At 43.2% G+C, this 16,404-nt stretch overlaps 1 protein-coding gene across 2 annotated transcripts; it reads left to right on the plus strand.

The window, feature by feature from the left end:
* The first annotated feature begins 3,380 nt into the window (after nt 1–3,380).
* Nucleotides 3,381–7,079, plus strand: LOC106564532 (uncharacterized). 2 transcript variants are annotated; one of them, XM_014130661.3, is made up of 3 exons: nt 3,381–3,642; nt 3,877–4,015; nt 4,576–7,079. In XM_014130661.3, the coding sequence occupies exon 3, from the start codon at nt 4,686–4,688 to the stop codon at nt 5,979–5,981; it is 1,296 nt and encodes a 431-aa protein (XP_013986136.2). In that variant the 5' UTR covers nt 3,381–3,642; nt 3,877–4,015; nt 4,576–4,685; the 3' UTR covers nt 5,982–7,079. The 2 variants fall into 2 exon arrangements, with proteins under 2 accessions (XP_013986136.2, XP_013986135.2); XM_014130660.3 differs by lacking the exon at nt 3,877–4,015 and having other exon boundaries at nt 3,383–3,642.
* Nucleotides 7,080–16,404: the final 9,325 nt, after the last annotated feature.

Genomic DNA, 16,404 nt, shown 5'->3' on the forward strand with positions numbered 1-16,404 from the left:
TTGTTTTTCAACAGGACAATGACCCAACACACCTCTAGGCTGTGTAAGGGCAATTTGACCATGCAGGAGAGTGATGGAGTGCTGCATCAGATGACCTGGCCCCCACAATCACCTGACCTCAACCCAGTTGAGATGGTTTGGGATGAGTTGGACCACAGAGTGAAGGAAAAGCAGCCAACAGGTGCTCAGCATATTTGGGAACTCCTTGAAGACTGTTGGAAAAGAATTCCATGTGAAGCTGGTTGAGAGAATGCCAAGAGTGTGCAAAGCTGTCTCTAAGCAAAGGGTGGCTACTTTGAAGAAAATAAAATATGTTTTGATTTAATTAACACTTTTTTGGTTACTACATTATTCCATGTGTGATTTCATAGTTTGTAGAAACAATATAGAAAGTAGTAAAAATAAAGAAAAACCCTTGAATGAGGTGGTGTGTCCAAACTTTTTACGTGTACTGTATGTATTATACATGCCTGTGTACTTTTTATGAAAGTGAATTCATGGAAGGAAGGATTATAGGCTGCTTAACAACACAAAGTAGCTTAGTTGTGAAAGTTCAGCTAAGTTCAGCAATTTCTTTGGGAAATATTTTCTGATTTTATTGTACAGATAGAGAGAGGATGACACTGGGGAAAGATGGAAAGAGGTTGTGTCAAAGGACAGTAAGCTGGATTCAAACCTATAGCGACACCATAGACATAGTAAATGTACATTTGTTCCCCTCCAATTCATATGTACTACAAATGTACTAAATGCTTATGTACTATACATGTCAGCCTGGCCTCTCAGAATAGACGTAACATAGTAAATGTACATTTGTGTCATGCTGGTGTAAAGGATTTGGAAACAGGCACTGGAATACATCATCTGGGTTTTTAATACACCCAAAACACTGGGATGTGCCCAAACAAAAGAGCGAGGGTAAACCTTTAAGAACGACACGGGACGAGACCCATAATACACAAAACACGCAGCACAGGCTGAGACAATGCATAGGTACTCACACGACCAACGGACATGGGAACAATAATCAACAGCCCAATGAGGAAACAAAGGGCACATTTATACAAACACAATCAGTGAGGAATTGGGACCAGGTGTGCGTAATGACACAGTTCAGTGCAGCCTGCTTTGGTTTTATTTCCCTGGCACCATTTTCCAAATGCTAATGTTTTAGCATCAGTGGCACAAATTCCATTCATGTCATGGTACCGATATCATTTTTTTGTGCATAATGTCTAAATCATCTGAATGTATTTCAAAGTCACTTATAGATGATTTGAACATGATGGGCAAAAAATGATAATATCGGTACTATGTACTAAATGCTTATGTACTATAAATGTCAGCCTGAACTCTCAGAATAGACGTAATTAGTATGATATGTTGTGTTTGGTATGGCTGCCTACGTCAGCGGGCCTCCTAAGTAGGTAGGCTTGCTTCTTCGGGATCGGTGTCCCTTCCACGGGACAGTTGAGCTAATGTAGGCTAATGCAATTAGCATGAGGTTGTAAGTAACAAGAACATTTCCCAGGACATCGACATATCTGATATTGGCAGAAAGCTTAAGTTCTTGTTAATCTAACTGCACTGTACCATTTACAGTAGCTATTACAGTGAACGAATACCATGCTATTGTTTGAGGAGATTGCACAATTTTGAACATGAAAAGTTATTAATAAACAAATTAGGCACATTTGGGCAGTCTTGATACAAAATTCTGAACAGAAATGCAATGGTTCACTGGATCAGTCTAAAACTTTGCACATACACTACTGCCATCTAGTGGCCAAACTCTAAATTGCACCTGGACTAGAATAGTTCGTTATGGCCTTTCTCTTGCATTTCAAAGATGATGGTACAAAAAAATACAAAATAACGGTTGTTTTTTTTCTTCGTATTATCTTTTACCAGATCTATTGTGTTATATTCTCCTACATTCCTTTCACATTTCCACAAACTTCAAAGTATTCCCTTTTAAATGGTACCAAGAATATGCATGTCCTTGCTTCAGGGCATGAGCTACAGGCAGTTAGATTTGGGTATGTCATTTTAGGCGAAAATGTAAAAAAAGGGGCGGATCCTTACTAGCCTGTGTTGCCTTTGGTCCAATTCAAAAATCACCTTTCAGACTAGCCAGCCTAATGGGAATGGTGATCCCAAGACATGAAGGTTATAGACCGCATTGGAAATCTGTTATAACCCCAATTGAACCCATTTTACATACTCTGTTATTATTATTAATATTAATATTAAGTGTTGTTCGGTGTTTACTGTATCTGTATTGTGTGTGTACTGTATATAGACTATGTGTAAATTCCTCTGTCTACATTCTGTCTGTATATTCTGTCTGTATATTTGCTCGCCCTAATATTAAAATGCCCGTCCTAATATTTATATATTTCTTAATTCAATCATTTTACTTTTAGATTTGTGTGTATGGTTGTGAATTGTTAGATACTACTGCACTGTTGGAGCTAGGAACACAAGCATTTCGCTACACCCGCAATAACATCTGCTAAATATGTGTATGTGACCAATAACATTTGATTTAACTTGATTTCAATTCTGGCAACAGGTCAAATTCCTGGTACATGTAAAAGTAAACTCCAATCATAACATAAACTGTACAAATATATAACAAATAGTAATTTAACTTTTGCTTTAATCATATCTGTACATATTTTGGTCATGTATCATGTATCCAGATATACTCACAGTCAGTGCATTCAACTAAGGTTGCAAGTAAACTTTCCTCAATAAAGCAGCTATCATTCAAATCAGTGCTAGTAAGATATGCTCCGTGTATTACACATGGAGGTGAATTCCATGGATGGATGGATAAATGTCAAGTCCAGTTGAGCACTGAGTCAGTGGGTATCCCAGTTCAGGAGAGAGCTCTCAGGTCAATCAACATGAGGGATTGGAGGTGTATGGACAGACAGCATGAGACATCATGAGACATCTGTATCTGTAAAACCAGAATCCAACCCCTATTATCAGTCAATGTCTTGCAAAAGGATATTTGGAGAGATGGTGGACTGGATTTGCAACTTATTTGGAGACATTAACATACAGTAATATGATCAAAGATGTTGAAAACATGGTTGAAAATCAGAGAAAGAGAGAGAGAGAGAGAGAGAGAGACGAGAGAGAGCAGAGAGAGAGAGAGAGAGAGAGAGAGAGAGAGAGAGAGAGAGAGAGAGAGAGAGAGAGAGAGAGAGAGAGAGAGAGAGAGAGGTGGATTGGGGTGAGAAAAATAGTGTGTGACGCGTAGCAGCTGAAAGCGGATAGGCTCGCTCTGCTGTGACTGAATGGCGCATTGGCTTCCAGGCCGAGGAGGAGGCGGCTTTGCGTTCCATTGGTGGTGGTTCTATTATATAGGCTGAGGACGCGGGTTCAGGCGAGGTAAGGAGACAAACCTAGTTGAACCTATACTGGGTGAAGAAACAAATATGAGTAGCGGCAGTGTTCGCTGAGCAGAAACAAGCGCGAAGCGAACTGGGAGAGACGCGCCCTATCATCCAATCTATTGAGCATATGCAGTCTTTCTAATAACATTGTGGCCATTTCAGACCACTTTGAAGCACTTTGGAGGAGATTTACATGAAGAAGAGGAACTTCATCTGGCTATTTCACTGACAGGTAACCTCATCTCAAATGGAAAAGAAAATGTGGATGTATTATGCTATATAGAAATGTGACTAAAATGTGTTTTTTAATAATTGTATTGTGTGTGGTGCTGAACGAGTTATTTAAGGTGGATAGGGAAAATATAAAAAGTGGTTGATAAAGAAATGTAGTCTAAAGTTAGGACTAGGCACTATGCAGCATATCAAAACCAGATCAAGTTTATCGACTCCCTTGTTCGATTCTCAGTTACCCTGCGCATGCTGCCGCGGTTCTTCATCCGCCAGTGCTGTTTCTCAGGGACACCGGGTCAAATCATGCATAAGTGCATGTCTGTAACGTTGCGTAACGCGAGGGAATGATGACAAGCCTCGCGGCTGCCTTCTCGGTGGGTGCACTTAATTAAACTTGTTCAGACTGTGTGTGGGAGCAAATAGTTGTTAAAGACTGTTGCTGTGAAAACTACAGTATTCAGCGTACTGTTGAATAGACAGAAAGTTCACTGGATTCCTTTACACAACCTCTGTTATAGCCTATAGACGCTTTATTATAGGCTTTATTATAGGCGAGTAGCCTTGTGTTTGACATTCTTTGAAAATTCCCTCATCCCAATAAAACATTCAGGAATGTATTGCATATAACTGTATAGTCAACATAGAAATAATAGAATAGTATAGGATAGAATATTCTTCACAAATGAGCAGCTTACTTCCATCCTCAACTTGCTGATATCCTTCTAGCATGTCGCAAAATGGAATTGGCCTAGGGATGTTTTTCATAATGACAAATATTTGCGTGTTAACCATCTATGTGCATCTGTTCAGTACACTGTACACTACAGGAATGTTTGGAGCTGTGACAGAATGATATAACATTGTGTTGAACTTACATAAGGTTTACTCAAATCTCATTAACCTCCTCGCTGCCTTTTCTCTCTCTGTCCACTAGATGGTGGCATTGCAACGTGATCACAGCCACTCGAGCCAGCATCATTATCAAAACAACCAGAGAGCGTATTTCTAAAGTGAGCTATTAAACGAAACTCAAGCACACAATCTATGAGTTTGGCAATTACCCTATCACACCAGGGCTATACAAGCATGAAATACCATACTAGACCCACCAGTAGCGTCCTCCAGGATCTGTCTTGTGGTCCCTCCCATCTGTTGGGACTGGAAGGCCTGGACCCGAGGCCTCTGAGCGAGGCAATGTCCTTCACTGACGAGGCGGTCTCCATCCTGACCTCCAGCAGCCAGCTAGCCCGTTCCCTCCTGGGCTGCACCTCTGCCCTGAAGCGGAAAGAAAGCCTAGCCGCCACCGCTAACCATGCTAACGCTAATGCTATCTCTAACAATGACGGTGAGGATGACTTTGACGATGGCAACAGTGCTCTGCGCCGCAAACGCGAGTTCACTCCCGATGAGAAGAAGGACGACGGCTACTGGGATAAGAGGAAGAAGAACAACGAGGCGGCGAAACGGTCGCGTGAGAAACGACGTGCCAATGACATGGTCCTGGAGACGAGGGTTCTGGGGTTGTTGGAGGAGAACGCCCGGCTAAGGGCCGAACTCCTGGCCTTCAAGTTCCGCTTTGGCCTAGTCAAGGACACCTCCGACATAGCCATAATGCCGCTGTCCGTGCCTCCACCCAACCATCTTGAACCGAGGTACTACCTACCCCACGATGATGGTTCCTACCCCAATAACACCGCCGCCACCACCTCCCACCATCCCCACCACTCATCCTCATACGAGGTGAGGGGAACTGGGCTGCCAGCAGGGCGTGATGTGGGCAGTAGTATATCCAAGGACTCTGGTTTCTCCCCTGGAAGCTCCAACATCGGCAGCCCTGTGTTCTTTGACGATGGACTAGGGGACCACAGCCGAACTTCCCCCAGAACGGTAGAGGAACAGGGGCGTTATGAGCCTCGCGCCTCCCTGGAGGCAGAAGGACAGTACCACGGCAGGCAGGACTCTAGCCTACCACACAAACTGCGCTTCAAAACCCCCGGTGGAGGTAGCGAAGGTGGGGAGATACCAGCAAGGTCCCCTAATAGTAAACACCCTTGCCCCGTAGCTACAGTCGGACCAAACATCCAGAGGAGCCAGGCTGGACGGTACAGTCATAGGGGAGAGGGCCAGGCTGCATGGCCCAGGGAGGAGGCCCGTGCTGGGCATGATCAGCAGCACCACTACTCCCTCTCTGGAGGGTCTCCACACAGCCCCACCACTACCACAGACTCCCAGTATGTGGTGGAGAATGGCGCCCTCAAATCCCAGCTCAGTTCTCTATCGCAGGAGGTGGCCCAGCTCAAGAAGCTGTTCTCTCAGCAGCTGCTCTCCAAACTGGTCTGAGGTCAGCTTGAACACACTCACAGCCTCACCTTACACACATTTTTTACATTTACATACAGAGAAGAGCAACAGAGAGAAGGGGAGAAAGGGGTATAGACTCAAAGAAAGTTACATTCACTTCAACCTGAACATTGACTCTCACAGGACACTTTCACTGTGTCTCAGCTGAACTTGACTCACAGGGCACAGCACTGCCCATTTTTATTTGACCTAGGCAAGTCAGTTAAAAACAAATTCGTATTTACAATGACGGCCTAGGAACGGTGAGTTAACTGCCTTGTTCAGGGGCAGAACAACAGATTTTTTACCTTGTCAGCTCGGGGATTCAATCTAGCAACCTTTCGGTTACTGGCCAACGCTCTAAATACTAAGCTACCTGCCACCCCATTGAGCTCAAGCAAACAGCTACATCAACTGTGATGAAGCTGAGCGAACCATATGACAACCTGAAACCTACTTCAATAACACATTCTCCAGATACTACGATACAGTGGCCTTCACCACTATAAAAGCACACCAGCACAGGAAATACCAGTTACAATAGCAATCAGCAGTCGAAAGCAATACTTCAGGATACTCTGTTTGATTTAAAGTACTATAAAACAGCATTTATGGGTAACTTATATGATATACATTTTTGTATTTATATTTTTAGTAATTTAGCAGACACTCTTATCCAGGGCGACTTACAGTAGTGAGTGCATACATTTTCATTCTTTTTGTATGATATCTGAAATACTCTTTTTTTTGTACACTGATCTGTCCTGTTTCTTTGATATAGTTTCACATTCTTTCTTTAGAGACTTTTATTGAACAGGTCTTAAAACACTGGATTACACTGGTAAACACGAGTACATGCAGCGGTACACACACTGATGTCATAGATAGATCATTTGTAAACCCATTCTGTTTGCATTATTACTTTACATGTCTGATTATCCTGCTGCTGTAGGACATGGTATTCCTCACCTCGATTTGTTTCTACACAGTTTGACTTAAACGGTTTGGCTAAAAAATAGAAAAATAACAGATTCTATGTACATATTCTTTCATACTGTACATTTACGTAAATAAATAAACCGTTTTTCTTAATCAGTGTTTTGTGTCTATGAGTTTCTATTACCTGACTAATACACATTTATGATACTTTATTACGTGTGTCTTACACCGCTAGTCTCACATCCACTATTCTCTTAGAAATGCAGGGAGTCTGAAGTTACTAGTAGCCTTGTACACGAGGTTACGACCCCACACGCTCATATGAAGTGTTCTCGCAGCACATGACGAGTAGTCTCCGCTGAGTCATATGAGGGATCGAGATAGAGAGTAAAAAACAAACATGATGTATTCCTGAACAAACCAATGTGTTTCTACTGTGCTAAAAGCATGCATTATAAAGATCCACCAACACAAAATACATCACTAACAGCTGATCTAAATGGATTGACAGTATACACAGACCACCTTTCCACCTGAATTGTTTAAGTGCTTTACATTGTAATGGAGGGAAATATCCTCATCCACTATGAATATATATAGCAGCCTTCCCACCCAGCTCGTGTTTTCTGCATCAGTGATAGACTATAATTGTGCTCTTTTCCAACCCTCTATATATACACTACTGTTTGCGTGCTTGAACCTAATGAGACAGGCAGGGTCCCCAGTGAGCTACAGAGGCCTTGCATCTCTCTCGCTCTCTGTCTCTTGTCTTTCTCTCTCTCTCTCTCTCTCTCTCTCTCTCTCTCTCTCTCTCTCTCTCTCTCTCACCAACGATGAACGGGTGATTTCTTTCTCCCTCTACCTCTCTTTACCTCCCTCCTCTCTATCCCCCCCTCGCTCTCTCTCTTCTTACGTACTCTCTCACTACCTCCCTCTCCTCCCTCCATTCCCATCCCTCTCTACCCTCCCTCACTCTCTGCAGCTCTGTGATGGCCTAAGGTTCACTAGCACGACACAGCAGTGCACACAGCTGAACAGAGCAAGGCGTTAAAGGGGGGAAAAGGAGGGGTTCTGTAGATACAATGCATCTCTACAATATTTACATGAAGGTAAAGTACGGACAGTGCAAATGTGTTACAATAAAATATAATAAAATGGATAAAAATGGAGATTTGGGCATAATCTAGGCCTCCCTCTCTGTTCAGTCATGGGATGGGGGGAGAGAGTGGGTCTCTGAGTGACTCATACGTACCACGTCAGCAGTAGCATCACACACACACACACACACACACACAGAGAGAGAGAGACAACGTCAGCAGCAGCAGGAGGAGAAGTTATTTTAAGCTTCAAGGAGAGGACAGGATATTGATTGGCCCATGTCAGGACGCACTTCTGGACCTGAATATGAATGGGACGGAGAGAAAGAAAGACTTAGAGACGAAAGAAGGAGAGGAAAGGAGGGGTAGAGAGAGAAGAAGAGTAGATAGAAGTAGGGAGGTCAAAGGAGGGAGGGGGAGAGACACTAACACAGGAGATATGAAGATAGTGTAGAAGACTATACACTTCGTATAGAGTAAGAGATGCTAACTGTTCACCACTGGCTCGGTGATATTCAGAGATACATACAGAACAGGTCTGGAAGCTGTTGTTCTTCAATGATCGAAACCCAACACCAGGTGGCATCTGGCACTCTCTGTAGCTGAACGCTTCACCGACAGCAGAAATATCCATTGAGGTTCTCAAATCGAGTAGTAGTCTCTCTACAGTGTATTTGTCAGAGCACATGCCTCATGCTACACCAGTCCTTATCGTTCCAGTAGTAGACTCTCTACAGTGGTTTGTCAGAGCACATGCCTCATGCTACACCAGTCCTTATCGTTCCAGTAGTAGACTCTCTACAGTGGTTTGTCAGAGCACATGCCTCATGCTACACCAGTCCTTATCGTTCCAGTAGTAGTCTCTCTACAGTGTATTTGTCAGAGCACATGCCTCATGCTACACCAGTCAGTATCGTTCCAGTAGTAGACTCTCTACAGTGTATTTGTCAGAACACATGCCTCATGCTACACCAGTCCTTATCATTCCAGTAGTAGACTCTCTACAGTGGTTTGTCAGAGCACATGCCTCATGCTACACCAGTCCTTATCGTTCCAGTAGTAGACTCTCTACAGTGTATTTGTCAGAGCACATGCCTCATGCTACACCAGTCCTTATCGTTCCAGTAGTAGACTCTCTACAGTGTATTTGTCAGAGCACATGCCTCATGCTACACCAGTCCTTATCGTTCCAGTAGTAGACTCTCTACAGTGTATTTGTCAGAACACATGCCTCATGCTACACCAGTCCTTATCGTTCCAGTAGTAGACTCTCTACAGTGTTTTTGTCAGAGCACATGCCTCATGCTACACCAGTCCTTATCGTTCCAGTAGTAGACTCTCTACAGTGTATTTGTCAGAGCACATGCCTCATGCTACACCAGTCCTTATCGTTCCAGTAGTAGACTCTCTACAGTGTATTTGTCAGAGCACATGCCTCATGCTACACCAGTCCCTATCGTTCCAGTAGTAGACTCTCTACAGTGTTTTTGTCAGAGCACATGCCTCATGCTACACCAGTCCTTATCGTTCCAGTAGTAGACTCTCTACAGTGTATTTGTCAGAGCACATGCCTCATGCTACACCAGTCCTTATCGTTCCAGTAGTAGACTCTCTACAGTGTATTTGTCAGAGCACATGCCTCATGCTACACCAGTCCCTATCGTTCCAGTAGTAGACTCTCTACAGTGTATTTGTCAGAACACATGCCTCATGCTACACCAGTCCTTATCGTTCCAGTAGTAGACTCTCTACAGTGTATTTGTCAGAGCACATGCCTCATGCTACACCAGTCCTTATCGTTCCAGTAGTAGACTCTCTACAGTGTATTTGTCAGAACACATGCCTCATGCTACACCAGTCCTTATCGTTCCAGTAGTAGACTCTCTACAGTGTATTTGTCAGAACACATGCCTCATGCTACACCAGTACTTATCGTTCCAGTAGTGAGCCTGGTTACTTAGACGTATTTAACGTATTTCGTACGTATTTAACGTATTTCCTGGCATAGGTTTATTATGTTTATATTCTGGTTCTTTTTCTCTCATCTTTCCTTTTCACTCTTTAAAAAAAATGAGTGTGAGATAACTGGTGATAACATGGAGAGTGTGAGTGAGACACCCCAGATATTGTTTTTGACAGGCATGGACTCCATACATGGTAACCCCCCAGTTCACTGAGTCTACCTCTGTCTGTCTCCTCCCCGCCTGCCTAACAATAACACTGAATAGCCCAATAGATACACATCAGTTGTTTTGTCTACACTACCCCAGTCCCCAACTCCCCTCCCTCTAGTCTAGTCTACAACCAACCCCCATTCCTATAATCCATAGACCATAAAGACAGTCTGGTTGCTGGTTGCTAGGCAGACGCTGGCTATGACGGTTGCCAAGGGAACACTGTGCAGCAGACGCAGCTCTGGGGGGAGTGCGTTGGGGGTTGGGTGGTTGTTGTCGGAGTAGAGGGGGTAGGAGCTACCAAGTTTAAGGTCAACGTCTCCCCAAGATTGTCTGACTGACGGTGGTGTGGTAACAAAGAGAGGGGGCGGGAAGGAGAGGGAGAGAGAAGGAGAGGGGGATGGAAGGAGAGAGGGGAATGGAAGAAAAGGGGAGTGGAAGAAGGGATGTATATGAATCTGTTCTTTCTTAATCCTTTCCAATTGATTCCTCTATTCCATGTGGCCAAAGGGGCTTCTCCATGACATATGTAAAAGCAATTATGTAACATTGTGAAAAAAAAGTTTTAATGAACATATGCACACTAAAAAAGTGGCAAGAAAAAGCATTTGAATTGGCATTGGAATTGAATGGATTCCAACTGGATATTGGAGTATAGAGTCAGATCTACTGTAAGATACCCTTCTCTCTTCTCTGTGTGCGTAGGGTTAATAAGAGAGATGACTAACCAGCGCAGAGGACGTAGGAGTAAATGATGAGCTGACCAATGTTATAGTCCATAAAGTTCAACGGGTTAAACACTCTACTGACACTGATAACGATACTATTCACGCTTTATGGCCTTTCCTCTTTTGTCTTACAGAGATAGAAACTCTCCTCAACACTACTTGTCGAAGGTTTATTGGAGGCAATGAAGAGATTACCATTAGATTGAAGAATGACGTGTGTGTGTGTGTGTGTGTGTGTGTGTGTGTGTGTGTGTGTGTGTGTGTGTGTGTGTGTGTGTGTGTGTGTGTGTGTGTGTGTGTGTGTGTGATAGGGATCAAGTAATAAGCATAAATAAGTATTTGATGTTTGATGTCTATGGAGAACAGGATTTCTTTGTGTTCATGTGTCTTTCACCCTTGTAGTGCAACAGGTTAGTTTACAAATTCCATATATCCAAAAATGCTTAAAGGCAATATGATAAGAAGTAATTCGATTTTCCCCCATTTTTATAACTCTGAAATGGGAGATGAAAGGGACAGCAGTATTGTATTAGAGAAAATGTGAGAGAATAACCACTTCTATTGAATGTGTGATAACCTTCTTCCATTGAAAACAACATCATTGCTTTCGCCAGTGGCTGTTATTTTCTTATCTCCAAGGTCATTGTGAATGGCAGGCCTGCTCTATGATACAATAGAGAAAACACTATGGACCGAGAATAAAAACCCATTCAGAGCGCCAATAGAATAACTGAAGCTGTCCTTGACTATAGTTATCTATCACCACGGACATCCAGAGAGACTCTTGATGTTGTTACAAAAATCTCCTTGGAAACAGCTTCTCTTATGACATAAAACGGAGCTTCAGGGCTCAATCGTTACGACATAAAACGGAGCTTCAGGGCTCAATCGTTATGTTCCCTATGTAATCCAAATGAGTGTCCTTGCGATTCAAATCTACATTGAGTGTACAAAACATTAGGAACACCTTCCTTGATACACAAGAGAAACTGTTGAGCATGAAAACCCAGCAGCGTTGCAGTTCTTGACACTTTCAAACAAGTGCGCCTGGCACCTACTACCATACCCCATTTAAAAGGCACTTAAATATTTTGTCTTGCCCATTCACCCTCTGAATGGAACTCATACACAATCCATGTCTCAATTCTCTCAATGCTTAAAAATCCTTCTTAACCTGTCTCCTCCCTTTCATCTTCACTGATTGACGGGGATTTAAGCTAGGGGGCAGTATTTTCACGTCCAGATGAAAAGCGTGCCCAAAGTAAACTGCCTGTTACTCAGGCCCAGAAGCTAGGGTATGCGTATGCATGGTGGTAGTGGATAGAACACACTCTAAAGTTTCTACAACTGTTAAAATAATGTCTGTGAGTATAACAGAACTGATTTGGCAGGCGAAACCCTGAGCACAATCCATCCAGGGAAAACATTTTTGGAGGTCATTGTGTTTTCTAATGCTTTCTATGGGAAACCTGATTTATTAGGACCCAGATTGCAGTTCCTATGGCTTCCACTAGATGTCAACAGTCTTTAGAAATTGTTTGATGTTTTTCTTTTGAGAAATGAACAAGTAGTCCTATTCTTTCCATGTGTCACTCAGATGGACTCAAGTCTTTTGGTGCGAGTAAACAGGAGCGCGCTCCTCATAATTTTTCTCCGGTATTAGAAACAGTTTATCCGGTCTTAAATTGTATCGATTATTTACATTTCAGGGTACCTGAGGTTTGAAATGTTTGGACCAAGTTTACAGGTAACTTATTAGATACTTTATAGTCATGTTGGGCGAGTTGGAACCGGTGTATTTCTGAATCAAACGCGCCAAATAAATTGACATTTTGGGGATATAAAGAAGGAATTTATCGAACAAAACGACTATTCATTGTGTCACTGAGACATTTGGGATTGCAAAAAGATGAAGATCTTCAAAGGTAAGGCATTTATTATATCGCTATTTCTGACTTTCGTGTCGCACCTGCCTGGTTGAAAAATGGTTTTCATGTTTTTGTATGCGGGGCGCTGTCCTCAGATAATCGCATGGTGTGCTTTCGCCGTAAAGCCTTTTTGAAATCTGACACAGCGGCTGGATTAACAAGAAGTTAAGCTTTATTTTGATGTATTACACTTGTATTTAGATGAATGTTAAATATTTATATTTCTGTAGTTTGAATTTGGCGCTCTGCAATTTCACCGGATGTTGTCAAATCTATCACGGTAACGGGATTCGAGCTTAAGGGATCTCAAATGGACAATGATCCCAGCATACTTCCAAAGTTGTGGCAAAATGGCTTAAGGACAACAAAGTCAAGGTGTTGGAGTGGCCATCACAAAGCCCTGACCTCAACCCTATAGAGAATTTGTGGGCAGAACTGGAAAAGTGTGTGCGAGCAAGGAGGTCTACAAACCTGACTAAGTTACACCAGCTCTGTCATGAGGAATGGGCCAAAATTCACCCAATTTATTGTGGGAGGCTTGTGGAAGCCTACCCAAAACGTTTGACCCAAGTTGAACAATTTAAAGGCAATGCTACCAAATACTAATTGAGTGTATGTAAACTTCTGACCCACTGGGAATGTGATGAAAGAAATAAACTACTATTATTTTGACATTTCACATTCTTAAAATAAAGTGGTGATCCTAGCTGACCTAAAACAGGGAATTTTTACTAGGATTAAATGTCAGCAATTGTGAAAAACTGAGTTTAAATGTATTTGGCTAAGGTGTATGTAAACTTCTGACTTCAAATGTGTGTATATATATATATACTGCTCAAAAAAATAAAGGGAACACTTAAACAACACATCCTAGATCTGAATGAAAGAAATCATCTTATTAAATACCTTTTTCTTTACATAGTTGAATGTACTGACAACAAAATCACATAAAAATAATCAATGGAAATCCAATTTATCAACCCATGGAGGTCTGGATTTGGAGTCACACTCAAAATTAAAGTGGAAAACCACAATACAGGCTGATCCAACTTTGATGTAATGTCCTTAAAACAAGTCAAAATGAGGCTCAGTAGTGTGTGTGGCCTCCACGTGCCTGTATGACCTCCCTACAACGCCTGGGCATGCTCCTGATGAGGTGGCGGATGGTCTCCTGAGGGATCTCCTCCCAGACCTGGACTAAAGCATCCGCCAACTCCTGGACAGTCTGTGGTGCAACGTGGCGTTGGTGGATGGAGCGAGACATGATGTCCCAGATGTGCTCAATTGGATTCAGGTCTGGGGAACGGGCGGGCCAGTCCATAGCATCAATGCCTTCCTCTTGCAGGAACTGCTGACACACTCCAGCCACATGAGGTCTAGCATTGTCTTGCATTAGGAGGAACCCAGGGCCAACCGCACCAGCATATGGTCTCACAAAGGGTCTGAGGATCTCATCTCGGTACCTAATGGCAGTCAGGCTACCTCTGGCGAGCACATGGAGGGCTGTGCGGCCCCCCAAAGAAATGCCACCCCACACCATGACTGACCCACCGCCAAACCGGTCATGCTGGAGGATGTTCCAGGCAGCAGAACGTTCTCCACGGTGTCTCCAGACTCTGTCACGTCTGTCACGTGCTCAGTGTGAACCTGCTTTCATCTGTGAAGAGCACAGGGTGCCAGTGGCGAATTTGCCAATCTTGGTGTTCTCTGGCAAATGCCAAACGTCCTGCACGGTGTTGGGCTGTAAGCACAACCCCCACCTGTGGACGTCGGGCCCTCATACCACCCTCATGGAGTCTGTTTCTGACCGTTTGAGCAGACACATGCACATTTGTGGCCTGCTGGAGGTCATTTTGCAGGGCTCTGGCAGTGCTCCTCCTGCTCCTCCTTGCACAAAGGTGGAGGTAGCGGTCCTGCTGCTGGGTTGTTGCCCTCCTACGACCTTCTCCACGTCTCCTGATGTACTGGCCTGTCTCCTGGTAGCGCCTCCATGCTCTGGACACTACGCTGACAGACACAGCAAACCTTCTTGCCACAGCTCGCATTGATGTGCCATCCTGGATGAGCTGCACTACCTGAGCCACTTGTGTGGGTTGTAGACTCCGTCTCATGCTACCACTAGAGTGAAAACACCGCCAGCATTCAAAAGTGACCAAAACATCAGCCTGGAAGCATAGGAACTGAGAAGTGGTCTGTGGTCCCCACCTGCAGAACCACTCCTTTATTGGGGGTGTCTTGCTAATTGCCTATAATTTCCACCTGTTGTCTATTCCATTTGCACAACAGCATGTGAAATGTATTGTCAATCAGTGTTGCTTCCTAAGTGGACAGTTTGATTTCACAGAAGTGTGATTGACTTGGAGTTACATTGTGTTGTTTAAGTGTTCCCTTTATTTTTTTGAGCAGTGTATATATACCCATTTGCGACCAAGTTTTAACTTCCTGACTGATGTCTTGAGATGTTGATTCAATATAGCCACATACTTTTCCCGCCTCATGATGCCATCTATTTTGTGAAGTGCACCAGTCCCTCCTGCAGCAAAGCACCCCCACAACATGATGCTGCCACCCCTGTCCTTCACGGTTGGGATGGTGTTCTTCGGCTTGCAAGCCTCCCCCTTTTTCCTCCAAACACAACAATGGTCATTATGGCCAAACAGTTCTATTTTTGTTTCATCAGACCAGAGGACATTTCTCCAAAAAGTACGATCTTTGTCCCCATGTGCAGTTGTAAACTGTAGTCTGGCTTTTTTATGACGGTTTTGGAGCAGTGGCTTCTTCCTTGCTGAGCGGCCTTTCGGGTTATGTCGATATAGGACTCGTTTTACTGTGGATATAGATACTTTTGTACCTGTTTCCTCCAGCATCTTCACAAGGTCCTTTGCTGTTGTTCTGGGATTGATTTGCACTTTTCGCACCAAAGTACGTTCATCTCTAGGAGACAGAACGCGTCTCTTTCCTGAGCGGTATGATGGCTGCGTGGTCCCATGGTGTTTATACTTGCATACTATTGTTTTTACAGATGAACGTGGTACCTTCAGGCATTTGGAAATTGCTCCCAAGGATGAACCAGACTTGTGGAGGTCTACAATTTTTCTTCTGAGGTCTTTGCTGATTTCTTTTGATTTTCCCATGATGTCAAGCAAAGAGGCACTGAGTTTGAAGGTAGGCCTTGAAATACATCTACAGGTACACCTCCAATTGACTCAAATTATGTCAATTAGCCTATCAGAAGATTCTAAAGCCATGACATCATTTTCTGGAATTTTCCAAGCTGTTTAAAGGCACAGTCAACTTAGTGTATGTAAACTTCTGAACCACTGGAATTGTGATACAGTGAATTATAAATGAAATAATCTGTCTGTAAACAATTGTTGGAAAAATTACTTGGGTCATGCACAAAGTAGATGTCCTAACTGACTTGCCAAAACTATAGTTTGTTAACAAGAAATTTGGGGAGTGATTGAAAAACGAGTTTTAATGAGTCCAGCCTAATTGTGTGTAAACTTCCGACTTCAACTGTATATATTCAAAAAGGTAGAAGTTTGTGATGCTAT

The sequence above is a fragment of the Salmo salar genome, chromosome 12 (assembly GCF_965601325.2).
Source record: "Salmo salar chromosome 12, fSalSal1, whole genome shotgun sequence".
Classification (NCBI taxonomy): domain Eukaryota; kingdom Metazoa; phylum Chordata; class Actinopteri; order Salmoniformes; family Salmonidae; genus Salmo; species Salmo salar.